The sequence below is a fragment of the Crotalus tigris genome, unplaced genomic scaffold (genome assembly GCF_016545835.1).
Source record: "Crotalus tigris isolate CLP2741 ecotype Arizona unplaced genomic scaffold, ASM1654583v1 scf7180000024439.5362192, whole genome shotgun sequence".
Taxonomy (NCBI): domain Eukaryota; kingdom Metazoa; phylum Chordata; class Lepidosauria; order Squamata; family Viperidae; genus Crotalus; species Crotalus tigris.
In genome coordinates this window covers 4,350,570-4,372,769 of record NW_024100609.1, presented here as the reverse complement: position 1 = coordinate 4,372,769, position 22,200 = coordinate 4,350,570, and the positions used below count along the sequence as shown (strand labels likewise).

General features: G+C 39.7%; 1 protein-coding gene across 1 annotated transcript; it reads right to left on the bottom strand.

Annotated features, from left to right (window-relative positions):
- Positions 1-2,527: 2,527 nt before the first annotated feature.
- On the bottom strand, positions 2,528-21,862 carry SLC66A3 (solute carrier family 66 member 3). The gene is made up of 7 exons (XM_039331911.1): positions 21,511-21,862; positions 17,423-17,505; positions 17,266-17,335; positions 15,368-15,425; positions 9,359-9,479; positions 8,506-8,547; positions 2,528-3,465 (listed from the first exon to the last, which is right to left on the bottom strand). Exons 1-7 carry the CDS (start codon positions 21,657-21,659, stop codon positions 3,377-3,379), a joined length of 612 nt encoding a protein of 203 aa, XP_039187845.1. The 5' UTR covers positions 21,660-21,862; the 3' UTR covers positions 2,528-3,376.
- Between the last annotated feature and the right edge of the window lie 338 nt (positions 21,863-22,200).

Genomic DNA, 22,200 nt, shown 5'->3' with positions numbered 1-22,200 from the left:
AGCCTGATTCGACAGGTATTGAAATTCATGTTATTTCTCATTAATGTACACTGAGTACCCCATAATGACAAAGTGAAACCAGAATTTTAGAAATGTCTGTAAATTTATTAAAAAGAAAAAACTGAAATATCAAATTGGAATTAGTATTCAGACTCTTTGCAACAATACTTGAAACTTAGCTCGGGTGCCTCCCATTTCTCCTGATCACTGTTGACATGTTTCTACATCTTGATTGGAATCTACCTGTGGTAAATTAAATTGGACATGATTTGGAAAGGAACACACCTCTCTATAGGCCTCACAGCTGACAATGTATACTGCAAGTGAGCAAAAGCCATGAGGTCAAAGGAACTGCCTTTAGTGCTCAGAGACAGGATTATTGCAAGGCACAGATCTGGGGATGGCTACAATAAAATTTCTGCTACACTGAAGGTTCCTAAGAGCATAGTGGCCTCCATAATTCTCAGATGAAAGAAGTTTTGCACAACAAGGAATTTTCCAAGACCTGGTTTCCTGGTCAAACTGGGGTGGGGGGGGGGAGGAAGCCTTACTAAGGAAGGTGACCAAGAACCCAGTGGTCACTCTGAGCTCCAGAGATCCTGTATGAAGATGGGACAGTTCTAGAAGGATAATTATCCACTGATCTGGGCTTTATGGCAGAGTGGCTAGACAGATGACATAAAGCCTCTCCTCAGTGCAAAACACATGAAAGCCCACTTGGAAGTTTGTAAAAAAACAAACATCTGAAGTACTCTTGGACTGGGAGGAACAAGATTCTCTGGTCTGATGAAACCAAGATTCAACTCTTTGGTTTCAATTCTAAACGTTGTGTCTGTAGGAAACCAGGCACTACTCATCACCTGCCCAATATCATCCCAATAGTGAAGCATGGTGGCAACATCATGCTGTGGGGATGTTTTCAGCAGCAGGGACTGGAGACTGATCAGGGTTGAGGGAAAGCTGAATAAAGTTTAGGGGTATCCTCAATGAAAACCTGTTCCACAGCATTCAGGACCTCAGACTGGGCTGAAGATTCACTTTCCAACATGACAATGATCCTAGACACACAGCCAAGACAACAAAGGAGTGGCTTAGGGACAACTCTGTGAATGTCCTAAAGTGGCCCAGCCAGAGCCTTGACTTGAACCCTATTAAACATCTCTAGAGGGATCTGAAAATGGCTGTCCACCGACTGTTGCCATCCAACCTGAGCTTGCGAGGATTTGCAAGGAAGAATGGTAGAAAATCCCTCCATCTAGGCATGCAAAGCTTGTCGTGTCATGCCCAAAAAGACTCGAGGCTGTAATCGCTGCCAAAGATGTTTCAACAAAATACTGAGTGAAGGGTCTGAATACTTAATGCCAATGTGATATTTCAGTTTTTTCTTTTTAATAAATTTACAGATATTTCTAAGCTTCTCTTTTCAGTTTCTCATTATTGGGTACTGAGTGTAGATTAATGAGAAAAGAATTAATTTCCACAACTGTAGAATCAGGTGGCAGCAATAACAAAATTGACAAAAGTAAAGGTGATCTGAATTTTTTATGAATGCATGTAAATGCACAGCCGGTTTGGTCTAGTTCCATGGTGGCAAATCTGTGGCACGCAGCGCCCTCTATGTGGGCATGCGCGCCGTCGCCCCAGTCCTAGGCCTTCAGCTGGGTTTTATAAAACTTTTTTGCTTTAGGCCTCTGCTGCCGTGTGCAAAAAAAAAAAAAAAGTTCAATCAATCAATCAATTTCAACTTCTCACGGGAAAAAAAAAGATCTTGCAAAATTGGAATTGATTGGTTCAACTTTTCAGTCCCATCCTGTCTGCTGTTACCACCGCAGCCCTGCCCACCCAATGGGCCACAACCACCCGGCACCCGACAATACATAAGTGGGTTTTGGGTTGCAGTTTGGGCACTTGGTCTCTAAAAGGTTCGCCATCACTGGTCTAGTTGGTTAAGGCACCAGGTGAGAATCAGGAGACTCTGAATTCTAGTCCCACCTTAGGCACAAAGCCAGCTGAGTGACCTTGGGCCAGTCACTCCCTCAGCCCTAGGCAAACCTCTTCCACAAAACTTTGTCCAATAAACTACAGGGACTAGTCCAGATAGTCGCTAGGAGTCCACATTGACTCAAAGGTGCACTTACAAACACACATAAACATCCTCTTCATCTCAGATGGAATGCATGTAGATGTTTTTCTCTTTTAATCCTTATAGAAATCCTGACAAACCAGGCTAAACAAAATGTAGTTTGCCCCACTCCTATAATAAATTCTGTTGCATCTCTAATTTGACAAAAATCCTTCAGGATAAGTTGAACTTAATTTCTCTGCTGACAATTTCCCACACGATAAGAGCAGGTCACATCCATATTTTTTTATTCCCATGTGAGATGCACAATTATTCAAAGACTTAAAGAAATTTTGAAAACGTAATTAAGCTCCTTCACTTAACATTAAACAAAAGCACTTTATTTTCTCAATTAAGTTTAACTGCAGAAAGAATAGACACATAGATTTAGAAGCTTTACTAATGTTTTTTGAAATGCCACCATTCTTTATTGCTGAAATAACTTTCAGAATTAAGTACTAATGATACATTTATAGTTCTTGAAACCTAGGGGGCCACTAAACCAAGTTCACAGAATTGTTGAAATATTATTGATGTTCTTTAAGTTTCTTTAAGTATTTGTTTATATTTGGAACCAAAGGTATAATGTTAGCATTGTTACAGCTAACAGCTACTCAAAATAGTAGGATACAAATTTGGTTCAAAAAAATATAGACTGACACATAAACCCAAACAGAGTATCAAGTTTAACATATTTAAAATGCAGGAACTGAAATGCAAGATTTTTTTTTTTGGGTAGTTGAACCTTAACTAAATAAAATACACAGTTCTTTTTTAAGTTGAAGATTTAGACTTTTAGAGGACCATTTAGCATGAGGAAATCAGAGAAAGGTTTCCTCATATAGGCTAATTAATCTTTAGAAGATAAATTTCACCTTTAAGAGTTGCCAGAAACGCAGTTCTGAAAAACCAGCAATTCAATATAAAACATTAGTTTTTTGTTGGCTTGAACTGTTGTTGGTCCTACTGAGGTGTGTGTACACACTAGAAGGGTAGGACTGTCCATGGAGATAACCAACAAATAAGACTCAACCAGTTGTAGAAGTCTATAATGCAATCTGCTAATATAAAATGAAAGACTTCATACATCTAGCCAATTCTTTTTTTTAACAAACAATAAGTATAACCATCACAATGTAACTGAAATGTGGGCACTGAATGTTAGGTACATGTACAGTATGTAAACATTAGCTCTCATTTAATGGAATGTCTCATTTTAATCCATGTCATTTAAAAAGGAGCAGGATCTGCATCTTAATCTTGCTTCTTAGTCTTCCGGTATTTCAATATAGTAGCGATGACCCAAACATTAAGAGCCATCATGACTACAAAACGGATCAGAACTAGGAAGAGGAGGGAAGAATATTCATTAGCAATTACATATCTTAAAATAAAACAAGCAAATCAATTTTAAATTTAGGAAATAGCTTCAGTAGCTTTCAAACTAATAGCGCAATATCCATGCTAGTAGAAGGAAAACTCCTGAACCTTTCTCCTCATCCCAACGCATTATGTTGTTCCTTTCCCCATCCCACCCCGATTCCTTTCAAACTCCAAATTTGTCGCTTTCAGGGTTCCTTTGAAAGAAGTGACATTTTGAGGTGGTTTATAGAATAAACTGAATTCCTTCTTGTGCCTCTGAAGCTCCACAAATGAAAAAAAACTTTCAGTCCTACTTAACTTTGGGCTTCAAGAATGGCACAAGAGCAGTCACAAACTGAAAACAAGTCCTTCAGTCAAGTAAAGTCTGTTCTTAGAAATGAATTTGACTTAGAAAAGGAGAAGGGCAATGTTAAACCATCACAAAGAAAGATAAATTTTGAGTCTGGGCGAAGTAGAAAGAAATTCAAAATAACATTGCGATTCAGGGGTAGGCAACTTTGGCTCTTTTATGACTCGTGGACTTCAACTCCCAGAATTCCTGAGCCAGCCATGAATTCTGGGAGTTGAAGTCCACGAGTCATAAAAGAGCCAAGGTTGCCTATCCCTGGACTAGGTGTAAGTGGAAGTAGAGAGAATTTCTGACAGGTTTTCAGGATTCTGTTACAACACCTTCCTCATATTAAAAGCACATTCCAAGATCCTAGGCCATTTTATGGCCTGATTCCTTTCAAAGGGCAGACTGAGAATCACACATCTCTCAATTAGTATGTAACTAGTAACAGAAGGACATTGTGACAGATGCTTACCTCACCACCCTTTGACATGCTCTAGATCAGGGGTGTCAAACTGCCGGCTCGCGGGCTAGATGCATCATAGCGAAACCGTGCCCGCCCCATCGCTGGCAATGGCAAAAAAAGTTGTGATGCGTCGTGACACATCACTTGATGTTGCGAGTTTGACACCCCTGCTCTAGATTATAAGAAGAATTCCCACGTCTTATGTAGAATCTGGTGTGACTTATACAGAATCCCTCACAATTGCAGTATTTAAAGTCAGCTCTCATAAAGTTATATCATCGCTTCAGCACATAAAGGTAAAGAAATCTTTTCTGTCTCGATGGGGCATTTGCAAAATTAATTTTTGTTGTTTTCAAATACAAATTAATAGTAAATTTAAAGCCTGTCTTCCCAGAAAATATACAATATTTGTCTGCATGTAAACATACACAATTCAATCTGCACAGGCAAGGCAAATTTCCAGGTATGATCATAGTTGCAAAGAGAACCCCTTCAGCACTCCTATTCAAAGCTTTGGAGGATTAGACGCCTATGAAGGACATAGACTGGGGTTGAATCCTCCATCCTCTGAAGCACCTTCCCAGGCTTTACAGCACTCTGTGGAAATCCAGGGTCCTCCATTGATTTTCCAATGAATGAAGGGCAGCAGATGACTGAATGATGAAGAGGAAGGAGTGTGTTCCCCCATACCTCTCACTGCCTATTTCAACTGCTCAAACATGACTAAAATTTGCAATCAAGGATGCCTTGCTTCACATCTTCCTTTTGGTTCTTGAAGAGAAAGTGGCTTGTGAATGGGAAAGTTTGTGTTATTCTATTTAGCCTTTATTCTAATGAGACTTCTTCCCTATTCATTCTTCTCTTTTTTTCCATAGCCATTAAGAACATAGGGGTAATATTGGCATCCTTCAAAGCAGGCCAGGTGAGGAGACAGACACTACAAGAACTGCAGGTACTATAGTAGTCCACCAAGCGATTTGGACATAAAGCAGAACAATATGAGATTGCATCACTTACTGATGGCAATCTTGGCAGTCCCCACTGCTGTCCTTAAGAGACGTTCACAGGTCATTAAGCAAGGACCTCTAGCACAATTTCCTGCTGGCTTCCAACAACCAGTCAGTGGGAAAGCCAGCAGGGTGTTGCAAGCGCTGGTAAACTGGCAAGGAGATTAGGAAAGCAGATATGTGGCTCCTAGCAGGTGGGGAAGGGCACATGCTACAAGCACATCAAGGATTGGGGTGGCTTCTGCCAGGTGAGAGATGGCATGTGTGTGTGTGTGTGTGTGTGTGTGTGGGCTGGTATGGCTCTTTGTGAGTGCAGCAAGGGTTGAGATAACTACTGCCAGGTGAGAGTGACTTTCAACCTTCCCTGCTGGCTTCGCAATTGACTCTGCTTGTGGGAAGCTAGCAGGAAGATTGCAAACGGCAACCCTGTGACTGTGAGATGCTACCACTGTTGTAAGAGTGAGCCGACAGCCAAGTGCCCAGATTGAGATTATGTGACTGTGACTGTGTGGGGGTGCTGGAATGGCTGAGACTTCAAGGACCAGTGGGAATTACCATGCGTTCAGCGCCATTGATAATTTCAATAGCTGAAGAAGTGGTCATTAATCTGGGACTATCTGTACTAGTATTTTATTTTATTTTTTTTATTGTATTGAAAATTTTTAAGTTTTACAGAACAGTTCCCTTCCCCGAATCCTCCCAACCCTCCCCCAACCTTCCCAGAGCTGAATACAGGCTTAATTAAATTTTTAAAAAAGATCCTAAAACACATATAAACCATAAGCAAATCTAAATACATTAATTAAACAAATTATAAAATAGTTAATAACAATATATATATATAAAAAGAAAAAAAATACAAGAAGGAAGGAAAAAAGAAACAGAAAAAGAAGAAATCAGATAAAAAGAAAAATAAAAAGAAAATTAAAAAAAAGAAAAAAATGTCTATAAAATATCTTAAATTTTAAATATAAATTATTCAAAAACTAAATAATATTTTTATATCCAACTTATATTGTATAAAATCTATCCACTTTTTCCATACCAAAAAATACTTCTCTTGCGATTGATCTTTCAAGAAAGCCGAAATCTTTGCCATTTCCGCCAAATAAGAAACTTTAAGAAACCACTCTTGCAAGGTAGGCAAAGATTCCTTCTTCCAACATTGCCCTACTAACAACCTGGCCGCTGTAATTAAATTTAACATCAATATAGTCTCTTTACTATCACAATCAGAAACGATACCTAACAAAAACAATTGTGGGGTAAATTTTACCCTTCTTCTAAAAATTCTTTGGATATTCCACCATATCTTAATCCAAAAAGCTTTTATATTTTTACATGACCACCAGATATGATAATAAGTAGCATCCAAACATCCACATCTCCAACATTTAGGCTGCAAGTCAGGATACATACGAGACATTTTTTGTGGATCAAGGTGCCATCTATAAAACATTTTGTAAAAATTTTCCCTTAAATTTTGGGCTTGTGTAAATTTAACATTCCTCACCCAAATAATTTCCCAGGTATCTAATAAAACCGGTTCATCAAAATTTTGTGCCCATTTAACCATACATTCTTTAACTAATTCTGCTTCTGAATCCAATTCTACTAACACCCCATAAATTCTCTTAATATGAATTCGTCTTTGATCTTTTATTTGTTTTAACAAATTCTCATCTTCTCTAAGCAAACCCACATTACATCTATCTTCCACCTCTCCACTATTTGTCTATAATGAAACCATGAATAAATAATATTTTCTTGTGTTAAATATTCCAAAGATTTTAATTGCCAGTTTTTACCATCCCATCTAAGTAATTGTGCATAAGAAACACTATCCATCTTGACTCCTCTCCTTATCCCTTCTATCGCATGCCACAGTATGGCCCATAGTGGAATTTTAAAATCACTTCTATAATATTTCTTCCAAACCCGAAGTAAAGAAATCCTTATAATATGAGATTTAAAAACCCTATCAACCTTTTTATTAAAAATTAAATAGGCATGCCATCCAAAAAGTAAATCCCAACCTTCCAAGAGGAGTATTTCTACATTTGTTAAATTAACCCAATCACTAATTAATGTTAAAACCACAGCATCATAATACAATTTCAAATTCGGTACCTTGAGTCCACCTCTCTCACGAATATCTTGTATAATTTTAAGTTTTACTCTTAGTTTTTTCCCTGCCCAAATAAATTTATTGATACCTTTCTGCCATTCATTTAAATTAACCTCATTCTTTAAAATGGGTATCATTTGAAATAAAAAAAGAAACTTTGGCAGAACATTCATTTTAATTGCCGCAATTCTTCCCAAAAGAGATAATTGCAGCTTCTCCCAATTTTCCAAATCTCTTTGTATTTTAACCCACAGCCTTTCATAATTATTTTTATACAATTTTGCATTAGAAACAGATAAAATAACCCCCAAATATTTTACCTTATTGACAACCTCAAAATCTGTCAACTTAACCAAGGTCTCCTTATCCAAATTAGTCATGTTTTTAGGCAATATTTTAGTCTTATTATTATTAATTTTAAAACCCGAAACCTGTCCATACTGATATATCAATTGTAATAACTCTACTACAGAATAAGTAGGTTGAGATAAAGTAACAACTAAGTCATCTGCAAAAGCCCTTAATTTATATTCTTTTTTATTAACTTCTATTCCTTTTATTTGCTGTGATTCTCGAATTTTAATCAACAAAATTTCCAAAGTTAAGACAAACAGCAATGGTGACAATGGACAACCCTGTCTAGTCCCCTTCTCTATTAAAAACACCTCTGATAAACCCCCATTAACTATGAGTTGTGCCGTTTGCTTTTGTGTACTAGTATTTTATTGTTATGGAGCAGGGGTAGGCAACCTTGGCTCTTTTATGACTCATGGACTTCAACTCCCAGAATTCCTGAGCCAGCCATGAAGTCCACAAGTCATAAAAGAGCCAAGGTTGCCTACCCGCTATAGAGTATAAATAACAGAACCTGAAATCATCTTGTCCCATAGAAGATCAAAGCAGGGTTACTTTGAGACTGAGGCACCCACTTTTCCCAGAGCTGAGACTGCTAACATTTCTTGCGTTCTTTGCCAATGTTATATTTACCTTCCTCTACATTTGCACTTTTTCTGCAGAATATGTTTAGAATCCCTGCTAAAAGGCTCCCCAATAATAATGTGACATTACCTGTAGTATCCTTTGTAGTCATCAATGTTGTAAATATTCTTGCTTTATTTGGGAGAGAAAGAATGAAAATTAGCAGATTTTAAATAAATCCGTTTCACATTTTAGCTGATAATTCATTTCCATTCCCTTTCAATCCTGGTAAACAAAATATGCAGAATTATTATCGTGCCCGGTAAAGAAATCTTGTCAAGCATCTGCCTGAAATCTTCCTTTTTTTTTTCTTTTGGTATGCATCCACCTGATCCTCCCAAAAGATTATCTTTCAACAAAGAACAGCATCTTTCAAGCACTTGTTTTTGTTTTATCAGCAACTTTTAGAGGACTCAAAGCCTTATTTCAGCAAACTGCATTTAACAGTAGTTCATAAAAGTTAACTTATCAATTCTTCCAATAATTTTAAATTTCATTTTATTTGGTGTAGTGGTTAAGGCATCAGGCTACACACAAAAGGTCAGGAGTTCTAGTCCTAGCTGAGGCACAAAGCCAACTGGGTGATGTTGGGCCAGGCACTTTCTCTCAGACCTAGAAAAAGAGGGAATGGCAAATCATTTTTTTAAAAAAACTTCAGGTACCGTATATGCCGGCGTATAAGGCAACCCGGTGTATAAGACGACCCCCATCTTTGGCGCCGAGTCGCATTCCTAGAACATCGTCTTATACGCCGGAAACTACCAGTATTTCCGGCGTATAAGACGACCCCCGTCTTTGGCGCCGATTGTAATGCTTGCGGAAGTCGCCTTATACACCGGCATATACGGTAGTCTCCGAGAATTAGACACAATTGAACCGAAGGGGGAAAAAAACATACTGAGAAATTCCACAAACATGTTAGTATGGGATAGATATCACTTACCTGCACAGGTGTACGTGGCTAATCCCCAAGTTGTGGCACTCACTTGTTCAGAATCTTTAGTCTGCCAAAGACACCGGAGCTGAGCAAGTTTACTTGCTGCACTGACCACTGTGCTCAAGATCTGCAGAGAGGGAACAGGAATGAAACTGTTGAAGTAAAGATTGCATTGAAAGGTGGAAAGTGTCCATCACTCAGTTCTTTTTGTAAGCAGATACTGAATCACTGATGTTGCCTATTTCATGTCCCAGGATCCAAAGGGCAGATTCGGCTTCAGATCTAACAAAGCTGCTGCCAGTTAATGAAGATGACATTTAATGCTTGGGTCTGCACTGATGCATTACGTAATTCCTTTGCAAGCTAGGTTAAGCCATACTGAGATTTGTTTGACTTAAGGCTATTGTATAATCCAGGGGTAGTCAACCTTTTTATACCTACCGCCCACTTTTGTATCTCTGTTAGTAGTAAAATTTTCTAACCGCCCACCGGTTCCACAGTAATGGTGATTTATAAAGTAGGAAAATAACTTTACTTTATAAAATTTATAAAGCAGAGTTATAGCAAGTTAAAGCATATAATAATAATTACTTACCAAACACGACGAGTTGTGTTTCTACCAAACAGTTCTACTTTGGTTTCATCTGACCATATAACATTCTCCCAATCCTCTTCTGGATCATCCAAATGCTCTCTAGCAAACTTCAGACGGGCCCGGACATATACTGGCTTAAGCAGGGGGACACTTCTGGCACTGCAGGATCTGAGTCCCTGGCAGCGTAGTGTGTTACTGATGGTTGCCTTTGTTACGTTGGTCCCAGCTCTCTGCAGGTCATTCACTAGGTCCCCCTGTGTGGTTCTGGGATTTTTGCTCACCGTTCTTGTGATCATGTTGACCCCACGGGGTGAGATCTTGCGTGGAGCCCCAGATCGAGGGAGATTATCAGTGGTCTTGTATGTCTTCCATTTTCTAATTATTGCTCCCACAGTTGATTTCTTCACACCAAGCTGCTTGCCTATTGCAGATTCAGTCTTCCCAGCCTGGTGCAGGTCTACAATTTTGTTTCTGGTGTCCTTTGACAGCTCTTTGGTCTTCACCATAGTGGAGTTTGGAGTGTGACTGAGGTTGTGGACAGGTGTCTTTTATACTGATAACAAGTTCAAACAGGTGCCATTAATACAGGTAATGAGTGGAGGACAGAGGAGCCTCTTAAAGAAGAAGTTACAGGTCTGTGAGAGCCAGAAATCTTGCTTGTTTGTAGGTGACCACATACTTATTTTCCACCATAATTTGCAAATAAATTCTTTCCAAATCAGACAATGTGATTGTCTGGATTTGTTTTCTCGTTTTGTCTCTCATAGTTGAGGTCTATCTATGATGACAATTACAGGCCTCTCTCATCTTTTTAAGTGGGAGAACTTGCACAATGGGTAGCTGACTAAATACGTTTTTGCCCCAATGTAGAAACAGGAAGTCTGATGAAATTACATTTAATTAATTAAATTATTAATGAGATCCCTGAGGCTGATGCTGCGAAACTAAATACTGGATATCTGGCTTAATTTTTGTAAGGAACAAATGAAGGTCTCCTCTTTCGGAAATATTCAGGCGGTTTCTTTCTTTGGTCATAATATGATTAACAGCACTAAAGCCTGATTCCACAAGATATGAGGTAGGGAAAGGTATCAATAAACTGAATATCATTTTCCACATATTTGGATATAAGGCAGGCATTTTTTTACTTTGCCATAGGTTTTCATATCCACCACTTTCAAATTTATGTTTACTTTCTTCATCATATCTAATTTCTAACAGTTCTTCTTGGCAAGTTATATCAGCCTCTTCAATATTTGCGGTAAAAGGATTTTTCATCCAGTCATACACCTTCAATTTCAAAATATCTTCAAATCGTTTTTCCACGTCCAATTTAAGTTCGTTGAGGTGGCTACTAAATCTGTCAATATCCTCTGGAGTTACATCATCTTTTATAGATGATAATTCAGGAAACTGATGAAATTCTCTCTTCAATAGATTATAACGAAGTAGTTCAAGTTTGTCAATAAATAATGACACAATACTTTGGCAACCTATAAGAGTCTTATTAGCTCCCTGAAGCTGCAAATTGACATCATGAAATCTCTTGAAAATATCTGCCAAATAAAAGGCATCATTCTTTACTGTTTTTAACTGTTGACACAAATTGGTCTCATTATTACTTTCAAAAAATTGTATGACACTATCATATAATGCTACAAAACAAGCCAAAGATGTACCCTTTGACAGCCACCGAACTTCTGTGTGCAAAAGTAACGTAATAAAATCTTCATTATTGTCCTGGCAAAGCTGTCGAAACATTCTATCATTTTTTGGTTTGGATTTGATCTTGTTTATGGCTCGAATTATTATATTTAATGATGAATGGAGAGTTGTACTTAGATGTTTTCCTACAAGATGTTGTCTGTGCACCACACAAAGAATACATAAAACATTTGGCACTTCTTCCTTCAAATAAGCAACAAATCCACAATAGCAACCTACCATTGATGGTGCTCCATCAGTAGCACATGCAACAATATTATTCAAAGGAATATTATTTTTTGTTTCACAGTATTAAATATAGATAATTCTCTTGTATCTGTAATGAGATTTATTGCGAATAGCATTTCTTCTTGTAATGTATTGTTTTCATCAAAATAACGTACATATGCCATCAATAAAGCATTATTATCTGCAGTGGTAGACTCGTCCAGTTGCATAGAAAATGAAGTGTTTTGGAGAATACTTATCAGTTTTTTTTCAACATTAACTGCCATTTCATCAATTCGTCGCTTTACTGTGCTATCGCTTAGGGGCAACGTTTTTAAATTTTCAGGTATATCCTGATGCATTACTGTTGAAATAAATTCTTTTATAGAGGGTATTATTACTGTTTCTCCAATATTATAGCTTTTACCACTTTTTGCAATTAATTGTGAAATGCGATAAGCGCAAATTAATCCATCTTCGTTCACTGCATGTTGTTTCTTAAATGATGCAACGATTGTTGAACGATTTTGAAATTTTTTATATATTTCCTGAAAATATTCAATGGGCTTGTCATCATTTGGATGCTTTGTAGAAAGATGTTCTCGCAATCGACTTGGCTTCATTGCCTCATTGGATAATGTTTTATGGCACAATAAACACATTGGGTGTTGTTTATTTACAACAGATTCTATGAAACCCATCTTCAGATACTCTGGCAAATAGCCACGAGCGTATTTCTTTTTTTGAGACATGGCCTCTACCTTGGTCTTGAGGGAATGCCCAGTGGAGTCTGGTTTGCCCCCGATCAGTGCCTGTCACAGCAGGATTAAGAGAGAGCCTGGTTCTTGTCAGAGATGCCTGAAACCTCTATGACTGAGGGCTCTGTGTGGCTCTCAAAATGGTGGCCGCGCCACCGACTTTCTGTCCTGGGCAAGCAGGAATGAAGAGAAAGCCTTTATGGCCTCTACCTTGGTATTGAGGGAATGCCCAGTGGAGTCTGGTTTGCCCCCGATCCGTGCCTGTCACAGCAGGATGAAGAGAGAGCCTGTTTTTGTTTCAGAGATGCCTGAAACCTCTATGACTGAGGGCTCTGTGCAGCTCTGAAAATGGCGGCCGCACCAAAATTAGCGGCTGCTTGTATTTCAGCTGGGCCTTCCCAGCCATGAGGGGCTCTAAGAGGAAGCTTGTTGTTCGTTGTGCCTTTAATTTCCACCCCCCGAAGCCAAAAATGAGGCACTTGCAGTTTTATCTCATTGCACAGCCTCTGCTGCGATCCGGATCGTCAAGAAAGTTGACGGGAGCCTCGTGATGATGGCGCGCTTCAGCGAGGCTCTCTGGCCTCCGAGAGCTCCGTGGGGGGTCGCACAGCTGTGGCTAACACCCCGCGCCTGCTGGAAAGCTCTGTGAACCGATCGGAGGGCTCAATGGATCCAAAAATTTAAACGGCTCGATTGAACCCCTACTGCCCACCAAAAAAGCTGGAACGCCCACTAGTGGGCGGTAGGGACCAGGTTGACTACCACTGGTATAATCCATCCACCATGGCTTAGTTAACAAATCATGGTTAAACAAATATATTTTATTGTAGAGCCTGTTTAATTGGGGGCTCTTCCAAGGTGGTATACATAATACAAGTGACAAGACAATTAAAAAAAAAAAAAAACAGTAAAAACAGCAACTAAAATCAGTAGCTCAAAAACAGAACCCCACAGTACTTGCAGCCCCTTTCCAGAAATTTGCATCTGATGGCAGAAGCAGCAAATACTGTAGAAATGAGAAGCATCTTATTTCTCACGTAATACCTAAAGACATACTTCAGACCCAACATAAGAAAAGGGCTGACAAGAAATCAAGACATATGGAGTTATCATGATACCAGGTGGTCCTAAACTGGGCCAGACTATGTTGGCCTAGGCTGCCATTTAGTCAGCCAGGAACTTAGTTAACACTGATAAGCTGATGCAGGCTAGTGTTCTACTGCCCTCGGGATGGAGAACTTGAGACCCTAGGACTACACTGGGCATGCCAGTCACCATTAGAGCTATAACTGGCAAAAATTGGTGGCAACTACTTTAGATACATAAAATAATAAGATTAAAATAAAATAATAAAATAAAACTTGATGTAGTTTTATTTTTTAAAAGAATTTTTCTCCCAATTCAGGAAAAAATTGCCTATCCTCACGGTTTTGTATCACTTCCCCACTTTGGCTCATGCAAAAATACCCAGCCCAGCCCCCAGAAGGATGTCTGCCCTATGGCAGTGTTTCCCAAACTTGACAATTTTAAGGCATGTGGACTTCAACTCCCAGAATTCCACAGCTAGCGTTGCTGGCTGTGGAATTCTGGGAGTTGAAGTCCTCATGCCTTAAAATTGTTAAGGTTGGGAAACACTGCTCTACGGTATCGTAAGATATGGCCTTCATTAATAGTCATGCTGATCAACAGTGTAGTGAAGTAGTGCGTGATCACTCCCGAGGTCAAGTGATCACGTTAACATATTTATTTCTTCCCAAAGCTAAGAACGAGACGAACTTGAATTTTCTGATACAACTTCTACCCTAATTAATTCATCTTATGGTTTCCAAATTTCCATGTTTTTAGACTACTTTGGCCTGCCTGGCTTTCCAACAACACAAGCAAATACTAATGTGTTTCAACACATATACTGTATATTGACCAGTGTACCCACAGAACGTTTCTAAACTTTTATTGAAAACCAAAATTACTGAAGGAAACAATTAGATGCTCTCTTTGTTAATAGTCTCTCGAGCTTGAAGTAGCAAGCTATTTTGTAAGCATGGAATACACTGGGGTCCCAAACCCACATGGTGTCACTTGCCCCCCCCATTTGCCCCCTTGCAGAGGCCCACGCTGGCATAAAGAGCATTATCTTTCCAACCAACACAAAATGTAGAGGAACTTGATTTCAACAGCTACGCCACATCACATGTAATGACGCATCTTAACTCAAGTGAAGGAAAGCAGAAGATAAAACAATGAACTTCTGACTCTTCGTTTCCGTGAAGTTCTTGCCCGACACATTTTATGGTGGCTTCCCATTATAAACCGCAACATCTAGACCAGTGGTTCTCAACTTTTCTAATGCCGCGACCCCCAACCGGTTGTAAGTCGAGGACTACTCAACCGGTCGTAAGTCAAGGACTGCTCAACTGGTGCAGCACCGTTTGCAGAATGGGACTTTTGGCGGGCTCAGCAGGGCAGAGACAGCCTGGACAATTCCTATTGGCTTTTGAAAGCCAATAGAATTAGACTCTATTCAAGAGAGTCTATTCTATTGGCTTTCAAAAGCCAATAGAATAAAAGGGAGTAGCACAGATAAGGAAAAGGGGGAAAAAATGGCGGACTGCGTTGTTTGGCGACCCCCGTGAAATGGTCCTTCGACCCCAAATGGGGTCCCGACCCACAGGTTGAGAACCACTGATCTAGAATGACTAATTACATAACCCTGTTCTTTCAACTCCTTACCATACTCAAGTCCAATATCCATTCTTGCAGAGTTATAGCATACCATCCTGCTACAAATCTAACCTTTCAGGTTAAGATACATAATATAGGTGCAGGTGAAAAGGACGCTTGTAAATCTGATTTTAATTGATGCAGTCACTTTACAGCGCTCTCCTCCTTTCCTTATTTGCAATCCTTTGGATATACCGCTGCTTTCAATTATCTTTAACCTTCACATCCACTTACATTAAATTATTCATCAAGAGCAGATGACTGAACTAATAAGTCTAGAATTATTCACTGACCATTTGCTTTTACTTTGTATGTTCAGCAAAATGACATCGACCTGCCCCTCAGGATCCCCAGGAAAGCTCTCTGTAGGTTAGCAAATCCAAGTGTGTATTACAAATGAAGATTGTGAAGCAGTTCGGAAAGAGATCAGGGGAGGGTTTCAGAGTGTACAAATGAAGCATCTGTGTTTGCCTTTCCCCAGAGTTCCAAGGCTGCTTATGCAGCTGCATCCTGCTCCTGGGAAAAGATGTAGCTGCTTTAAAGAGTTGCAGACAAATGCTACGCTCATGCCCCTACTTGTAGTGAAGGATCTGAATCCAAAGCACTATAGCTCCATTGCATACATTTTGCAGAGATGAATTTATATTAGCTTTCACTTCACACTCAATACTCTGATCCCCAAATTTCTAACCCTCAGACTGCATTGTTAGCCAGATCCATTTAAGAAACTATTGTGCAATGGCCCTGGTGATACTTGGGAAATGTCTTTATGATCTCATGCATCCTAACTGCAAAATGAAAAAAAAATGTTTCATTTCAGAATCCAATGAATACAAATTTCCTATAAAAGCGTGACCCTAAATATAGTAGTGGCCAAATTGTGGAAACCTTTTGGGAAAAGTGTATTTTCGAGGTTTGATGGCTAATAACACCCCTTTTTTTGGAGTAGTACCATAAAATTATGTATCAATGGAAAGATAATTTAATCAAGAATGTAATGCAACAAAGTTTGTTCAATTATCTGTACTGTATTCTATGAAAAGTTATAGCCAAATAACCAGAAAAAGGAAACACAACTTGCTTAGGTTGATATCAGGTAGCTTTCCTTCATCTGATTTTAGCCAATAAGCATGAGTGTTTACAGAGCCAGTTCAGGTGTCATCTTGTTTTGGCAATGAGCCAGTCAGATCACAGTAGGATTCAGTTATTGATGTCATGTACTGAAGCTGAGAGGAGGACATTTGTCAGTGTGTTATGTGATCACTATCAAGTTGGTTGGTTTTTTTGTGTTCTTTCATTTAGTGAGCTTGTAAAACGTAATAAAATTAAAGTAATGGTGCAAAGAGTTGTCTGGTTGCCCAGAAAGCGATGTAAAATAGTACTGTTAAGTGAACAAGGCTACAGTTATAAAGAAATTAGAAGAAAAAATGGTGGAAACTTAATCAAAGGTGGCATTTCTACTGTATACTTTCCCCAAAAGGTTTCCACAATTTTGGCCACTACTGTAAGTTATGTAAAATATCACATACATATTCATCTATACAAACTTCTTTAGAAGTTTTGGATTCCAAAATCCACCAGTCCCAGCCTGAATGCCCAACAATTAAATTGATAAGAGATTTTATAGCCCAATAACTTGGCAAAGCCACTTCTTCTATCCCTGAATTAAAAGCAGGCCCATTCTGCTACACTTGAAAATTTCTCACAAAGCCCTTCTACCCCATTAAAGAAACTTCACTTGCCAATGAAGCACATTAATACATTAGAAAATGTTTGGACATGTGAATCTCAAACAAGAAACATGGGGGGGGGGGGAAGCTTATTCTAAATATGGAATGCAAAAAAAAAAAACAACTTCCAGAAATGCTGTATAAATGGAAAAGAACAAATCCATAAGTGAAGGATACATGACAGTGTAAGGCAAAGCATGCTTCATTTTGCCATTGAAATGCAGAACAAGCAGGCAAAGAATGATATCTGAAAAAAAAACAAAACAAAGTTCATTACTGCATGATTGAGAAAAACAAAAGAATGGTGGAATAATAAATGAGGAACAAATCCTACCTTGCAGAATCATGAGGGGATATTCTACATATGTTAGTTGAGGATAACGGTAGTAACTCATGTATCTCAAGCAAACAAGGAAACTGGGGGGAAAAAAGTGTAACTTCAGTCAGTGGGGTCAGTTCAGACATAACCATCCAACCCAGTAATCTGAGAGCAAGCTTTATTGCTCTTTCTATTTCTGCATGTGCCTAATTTCACATCAAATAATTCCTCAAGTTTTAAATAATTTATCGTGATATTCAGACCAAGCCAATGAGTTTAAAGGCACCTCCAAAACAAGGCATAAAGGCAGAATTTGATCTTCCCAGGGCAACCAAGAAGAAGTATTGTATTTATTTATTTATTAAATTCATATGCCACCTATCTCGCTTTGAACGGCAACTCTCGGTGGTTTACAATTAAAATAATAAAATTTAAAAACATTAAACATTTAAAACAAGGCAGGAGACAGAAAAGAAAGCAGGCCAAGAGCTGTCAAATAAAAGCCAGGGACACAGGATTTATAGCACCTGGAATCTTACACTGATACACTGCTGAGATTGGCTAATTATACCAATTGAGAGTTTTACTAACTGTGATATTATGGCCCTGTAAAACAGGAAACAATAGGAGCCAAGAAAGGAGAGGCAGCTGGATTTCACATTTGGAATCAGTGCCATGTTTGGAATGAAGCTGTACATTTTATACAAAACACATGGGGAGAAATTCAAACCTCTGTAAGGTTCTAGTTTACACTTGGGATTTACTTTACAAATAACAAGAAAGCCTGGTTTCCTGTCAAAAAACAGTTTTTGTGGGGAGAGGTTTCTCCTGGACTGGGAATACTTCAAATGCCCTTGGAAATATATGCAGCGTTGGGATACAGTTGTTTTTGATCTTGTGAGAAAAGTCTCAGAGAATTTCTCCACTTTTATGTAAGTACAGCCTGCCCTGGGAATACAGCTTTTGAAAGGGAACACTTGTTTAAAATATCAACTCAGGAAATATTGAAAACAAAGCATAAACATTAGCGGCATTCATCTCTCAAGAATGCTATTCTACCCATTTCAATGCTAGAATACCTCTGTTCAAGAAACTTTTCAAAGAAAACTGGAATCTTCATCTGGATCCCATTCTAGGTTGATTCTGGTAGAAGCTCTTCCTCAAACTTCACTATTCTGATACAGCTCTAGAATTCCAGATGTTCAATTCCCCAAATTCCCACCAAATATGCCGCAGGAATAGAGTTCCAAGACAAGGCTGTTCCATATAATTTAAAGGAAGAAAACCTATTTCGTGCCAACCTTGCTTTCAATACCATATAACAGAGGCATGCAGAACTTGGATATGAAACAGGAGAAAATATTTCATTATCTTATGAAGGACCCTTGCGGTGCCTAAAGAAGCTGCGCAATACCTAACATAGACTTGGGAAAATGCCTGTTTGAATCTTATCTTACAGAATCATTGTCACCTTATATCAAATGCATGCTTTCCTGAGCTGCAGAGTTCGTACGTGAGACCAGAAGTAGTTTTCCACGAGTGCCAATGAGGACATGAGTGGTCACACTGGACCCAAAATATCTTATCCGCTTTGCATCTCATTATGCATATCTCAACCACATAACTTTCCTGCATTTATGGCCATCTGCAGTATCCTGCAATCATCTGACCATTTTTTTATGTTTTTGCTGAAACCCAGTGTTTAACTTCTAGTTTTTGGCAAAAATTCCTATAACTAAAATGACAACTGCTGCAATTAAAAGGTCATAAAATCAGGTGGGTCATGTGATGAGCCACTTTACCATCACAACTTAACAACCATAATGGGCAGGCTCCATTATGGTCGTATATTAAGAACTACCTACATGTAAGTTTCCTTGCTGCAGATATCAATGCCAAAGTTATGGAAGCCAACAATAGGGATGTCATAGAACACTAAGGACAAGGCAAAGGTGTCATCTGCATATGAAAAGTAGTAGCTAGCCTTTTTCGACCCAGTATCTTCAGGATATACAGAATTTTCAACTAGCAAGGTCAATAATAAAACTGGCTGAGAATTATGGGAGATGTAATTCAAGGTATCTGGCATTCACAGGACGAGGGAAATAAAGCTTATTTATCAACCATTTGGAGGACACTGGCTGAGTTGGTAAAGTGTGCAAGGAAGAGATCAGAAAAATGATGATTTTTCTTGTTCAAATCAGAATATAAGGAGCCAACTGTCCCCAAACTAAGTGGCATATAAAAAATTAAAAACTTCTCTGGAAATGGAATTTATATTTCAGCAAGACAATGATCTACTCTAAAACATACCTCCAAATCAACTATCATGTATTTATAGAAACAAAGTTAAGATATTTAAATGGCCTAAACAGTCCCCTGATTTCTATCAGTCCCCTATCCTGTGGCATCGCAGTAGCTTGATTTGGCTTTCTTTTGGAATTTATATTTCAGCAAGACAATGATCTACTCTAAAACATACCTCCAAATCAACTATCATGTATTTATAGAAACAAAGTTAAGATATTTAAATGGCCTTCACAGTCCCCTGATTTCTATCAGTCCCCTATCCTGTGGCATCGCAGTAGCTTGATTTGGCTTTCTTTCATTTTGGAGAGGTTTAAATGCCAGTCCCCCAGAGTCACTGACTCACAAACTTGTAGCAATATTGCTATAAAACTGTAAGGAACAAAGAAGACAGAATAAAAATCATTTCTTAATGAAAGGAACAGGCTCTCTGGCCACAACTATCTGCCTCAAGAACCCACTTTGCTTCTTTATAGATAGGTATTGATAAAGGCACTTAGGAATTGCAGAACTATCACTATTAGCCCAATAAAATGTAATTCTTCATTTCCATGGGGGAAGCTTCACTACAACTATCCATGAAGTGCAACAGCCTTATAGAATAATGGAATAACAGAGTTGGAAGGGACCTTGGAGGTCTTCTAGTCCAACTCTCTGCTCAAGCAGGAGACCCTATACCACGGGTGTCAAGCAGGAGACCCTATACCATGATGTGTTGCGATGTATCGTGACTTTTTTCACATTGTATGATACAACTGGCCTGCAGGCCAGCAGTTTGACACCCCTGCCCTATACCATTCCAAAGGAGTGGCTGTCCAGGTAAATAGTCTGAAAAGCAACCTTACTTAGGCGGGAGAAATAGAGAAAGAGGTTGACATGCTTGAACAACACCGGATTGGGAAAAGTTGTAAAGTCCACTTCTAAAGAAAAGAAAGACACTCGTTTCCTAAGAGCTTCAATGTGGGAACTCACAGTGCTTTGGCCTGGAACCTCAAGTATCTGAGATAGGAAAGTTTCTTGAGATCATAAGGGAAATGCAGTCATGAGATTACCTTTTATTGTATTTATTTTATGAACTAGGGAGGGGCTTGGGGCTGAATTTTGAGTCCAATCTTAGCCTTTTCAGAGAGGCAACTGAGGGCTGAACTAGATATCAGCCTGGTTGCAGTTGCTGCTGATTTCTTTTCTTTGGCTTTACAATCCAATCGATGGATTATTTTGCCAGTTTCTCCTCCTCTTTAGAGGCCTACAATGCACTCGGGTTCAACGACGAAGCCAAACTCAAGCAAGCCAGATAAAAGGGCAGGGCAGCTGTGGCTTGAAGTGGCGCCCGGAAAGAAAGCAGAGAAGCACCGCTTGTGGGAAGACGAAACGAGGCAAAGCGGCCAAAGCAAGAAAGGAAAAACGGCCAGATGAGGCGCCCGGGGAGTCTCAAAGACACCTCGTGTCCCAGGCCCTTCGCCCGGCTCTCCTCTTCGAAAAACGACGGCCAGAGCTTGCCAACTTCTTCCTTCGAGGGTACGTTATGTATCCGCACCCGAAGCTGACTCGAAATGGGTGTATCTTTGCCCGCGGGGCAGGTTCAGAAGACCAGCAAAAACAGCCACAGGCTCAAGCAGGGAGGTGACTCGCGGGGAAGAGCCGACCCGCAATTCCCTCCGCGGGTCTCAACGCCTCCGTGGACACCGAGAAAAGAAGCCTTCCCCTTCCCAAAGACCGGGCAAGCGGGAGGAAGAGCGCGGAGGTTGGTGGTGCTGCTGCTGTTGCTGCCGTTGGGCGGAGAAGTCCGTCCTTACCCGCCAAGCTCCAGCAATAAACTTTCCAGGCTGACTCCTCGGGCGGATCTGGCGGCCACCAAGGCGGCTCCCTGGGGCAACTTGAGCACCAGGCACGCCGCGATGGTGCTCCAGTTCGCCGCCTCCAGCAAGAGCCGGCCCGCATCCATCGCTTCTTCCCGCTTCCTCCAGCGAGGGAGCGACCGGAGTGGAGCTGACGAGGGCGGGGAGAGGGTTAACAATGGCCGGTAGGAGGAGCAGGCTTGGTTGCCATGGTTACGACGGAGTTCTGAGTGGAGGACCACTGCCCAGCCTCGATGCGCCCGTTTATTTGCCGCCTCAATCAATGAAAACTCTTTATTTAGGGAAATTATTCTCTTCCTCCTCCATTTCCTCCCTTCTTGATCTTATTTACTCGAGGCAGAAGCAGCTGTACTCTGCATATGCCCAGAGGCATTTTTTAAAAATCCCTCTCGGCACGTGCCAGGACAGGTTCTGGACCGAGTTCCAACCCCAAATTAAGCCTTGTACTTTCTTTGGTTGGAGAGAAGGAGGATCTATTTTATTTTATTTAAATTTTATTCCAATTTCCTGGCATCGTTAGGTTAGCTTAAATCTGCAGCCCTCAGCAGTTTCCTTAAGACAGCGGCTTCGATTCCCGAAACTAACATCTGCGGCAAGGAAGCCTTTTTTACTGTTTCCGGTGTGCCT

Coding starts and splice junctions, on each gene's coding strand:
- SLC66A3 (XM_039331911.1), bottom strand. CDS start 21,659: ATGGATGCGGGCCGGCTCTTGCTGGAGGCGGCGAACTGGAGCACCATC. Junction 15,426..17,265: donor GCTTTGCCTTACACTGTCAT/GTATCCTTCACT, acceptor CTGAAAGGTTAG/ATTTGTAGCAGGATGGTATG. Junction 9,480..15,367: donor GGATATTGGACTTGAGTATG/GTAAGGAGTTGA, acceptor CCCTCTCTGCAG/ATCTTGAGCACAGTGGTCAG.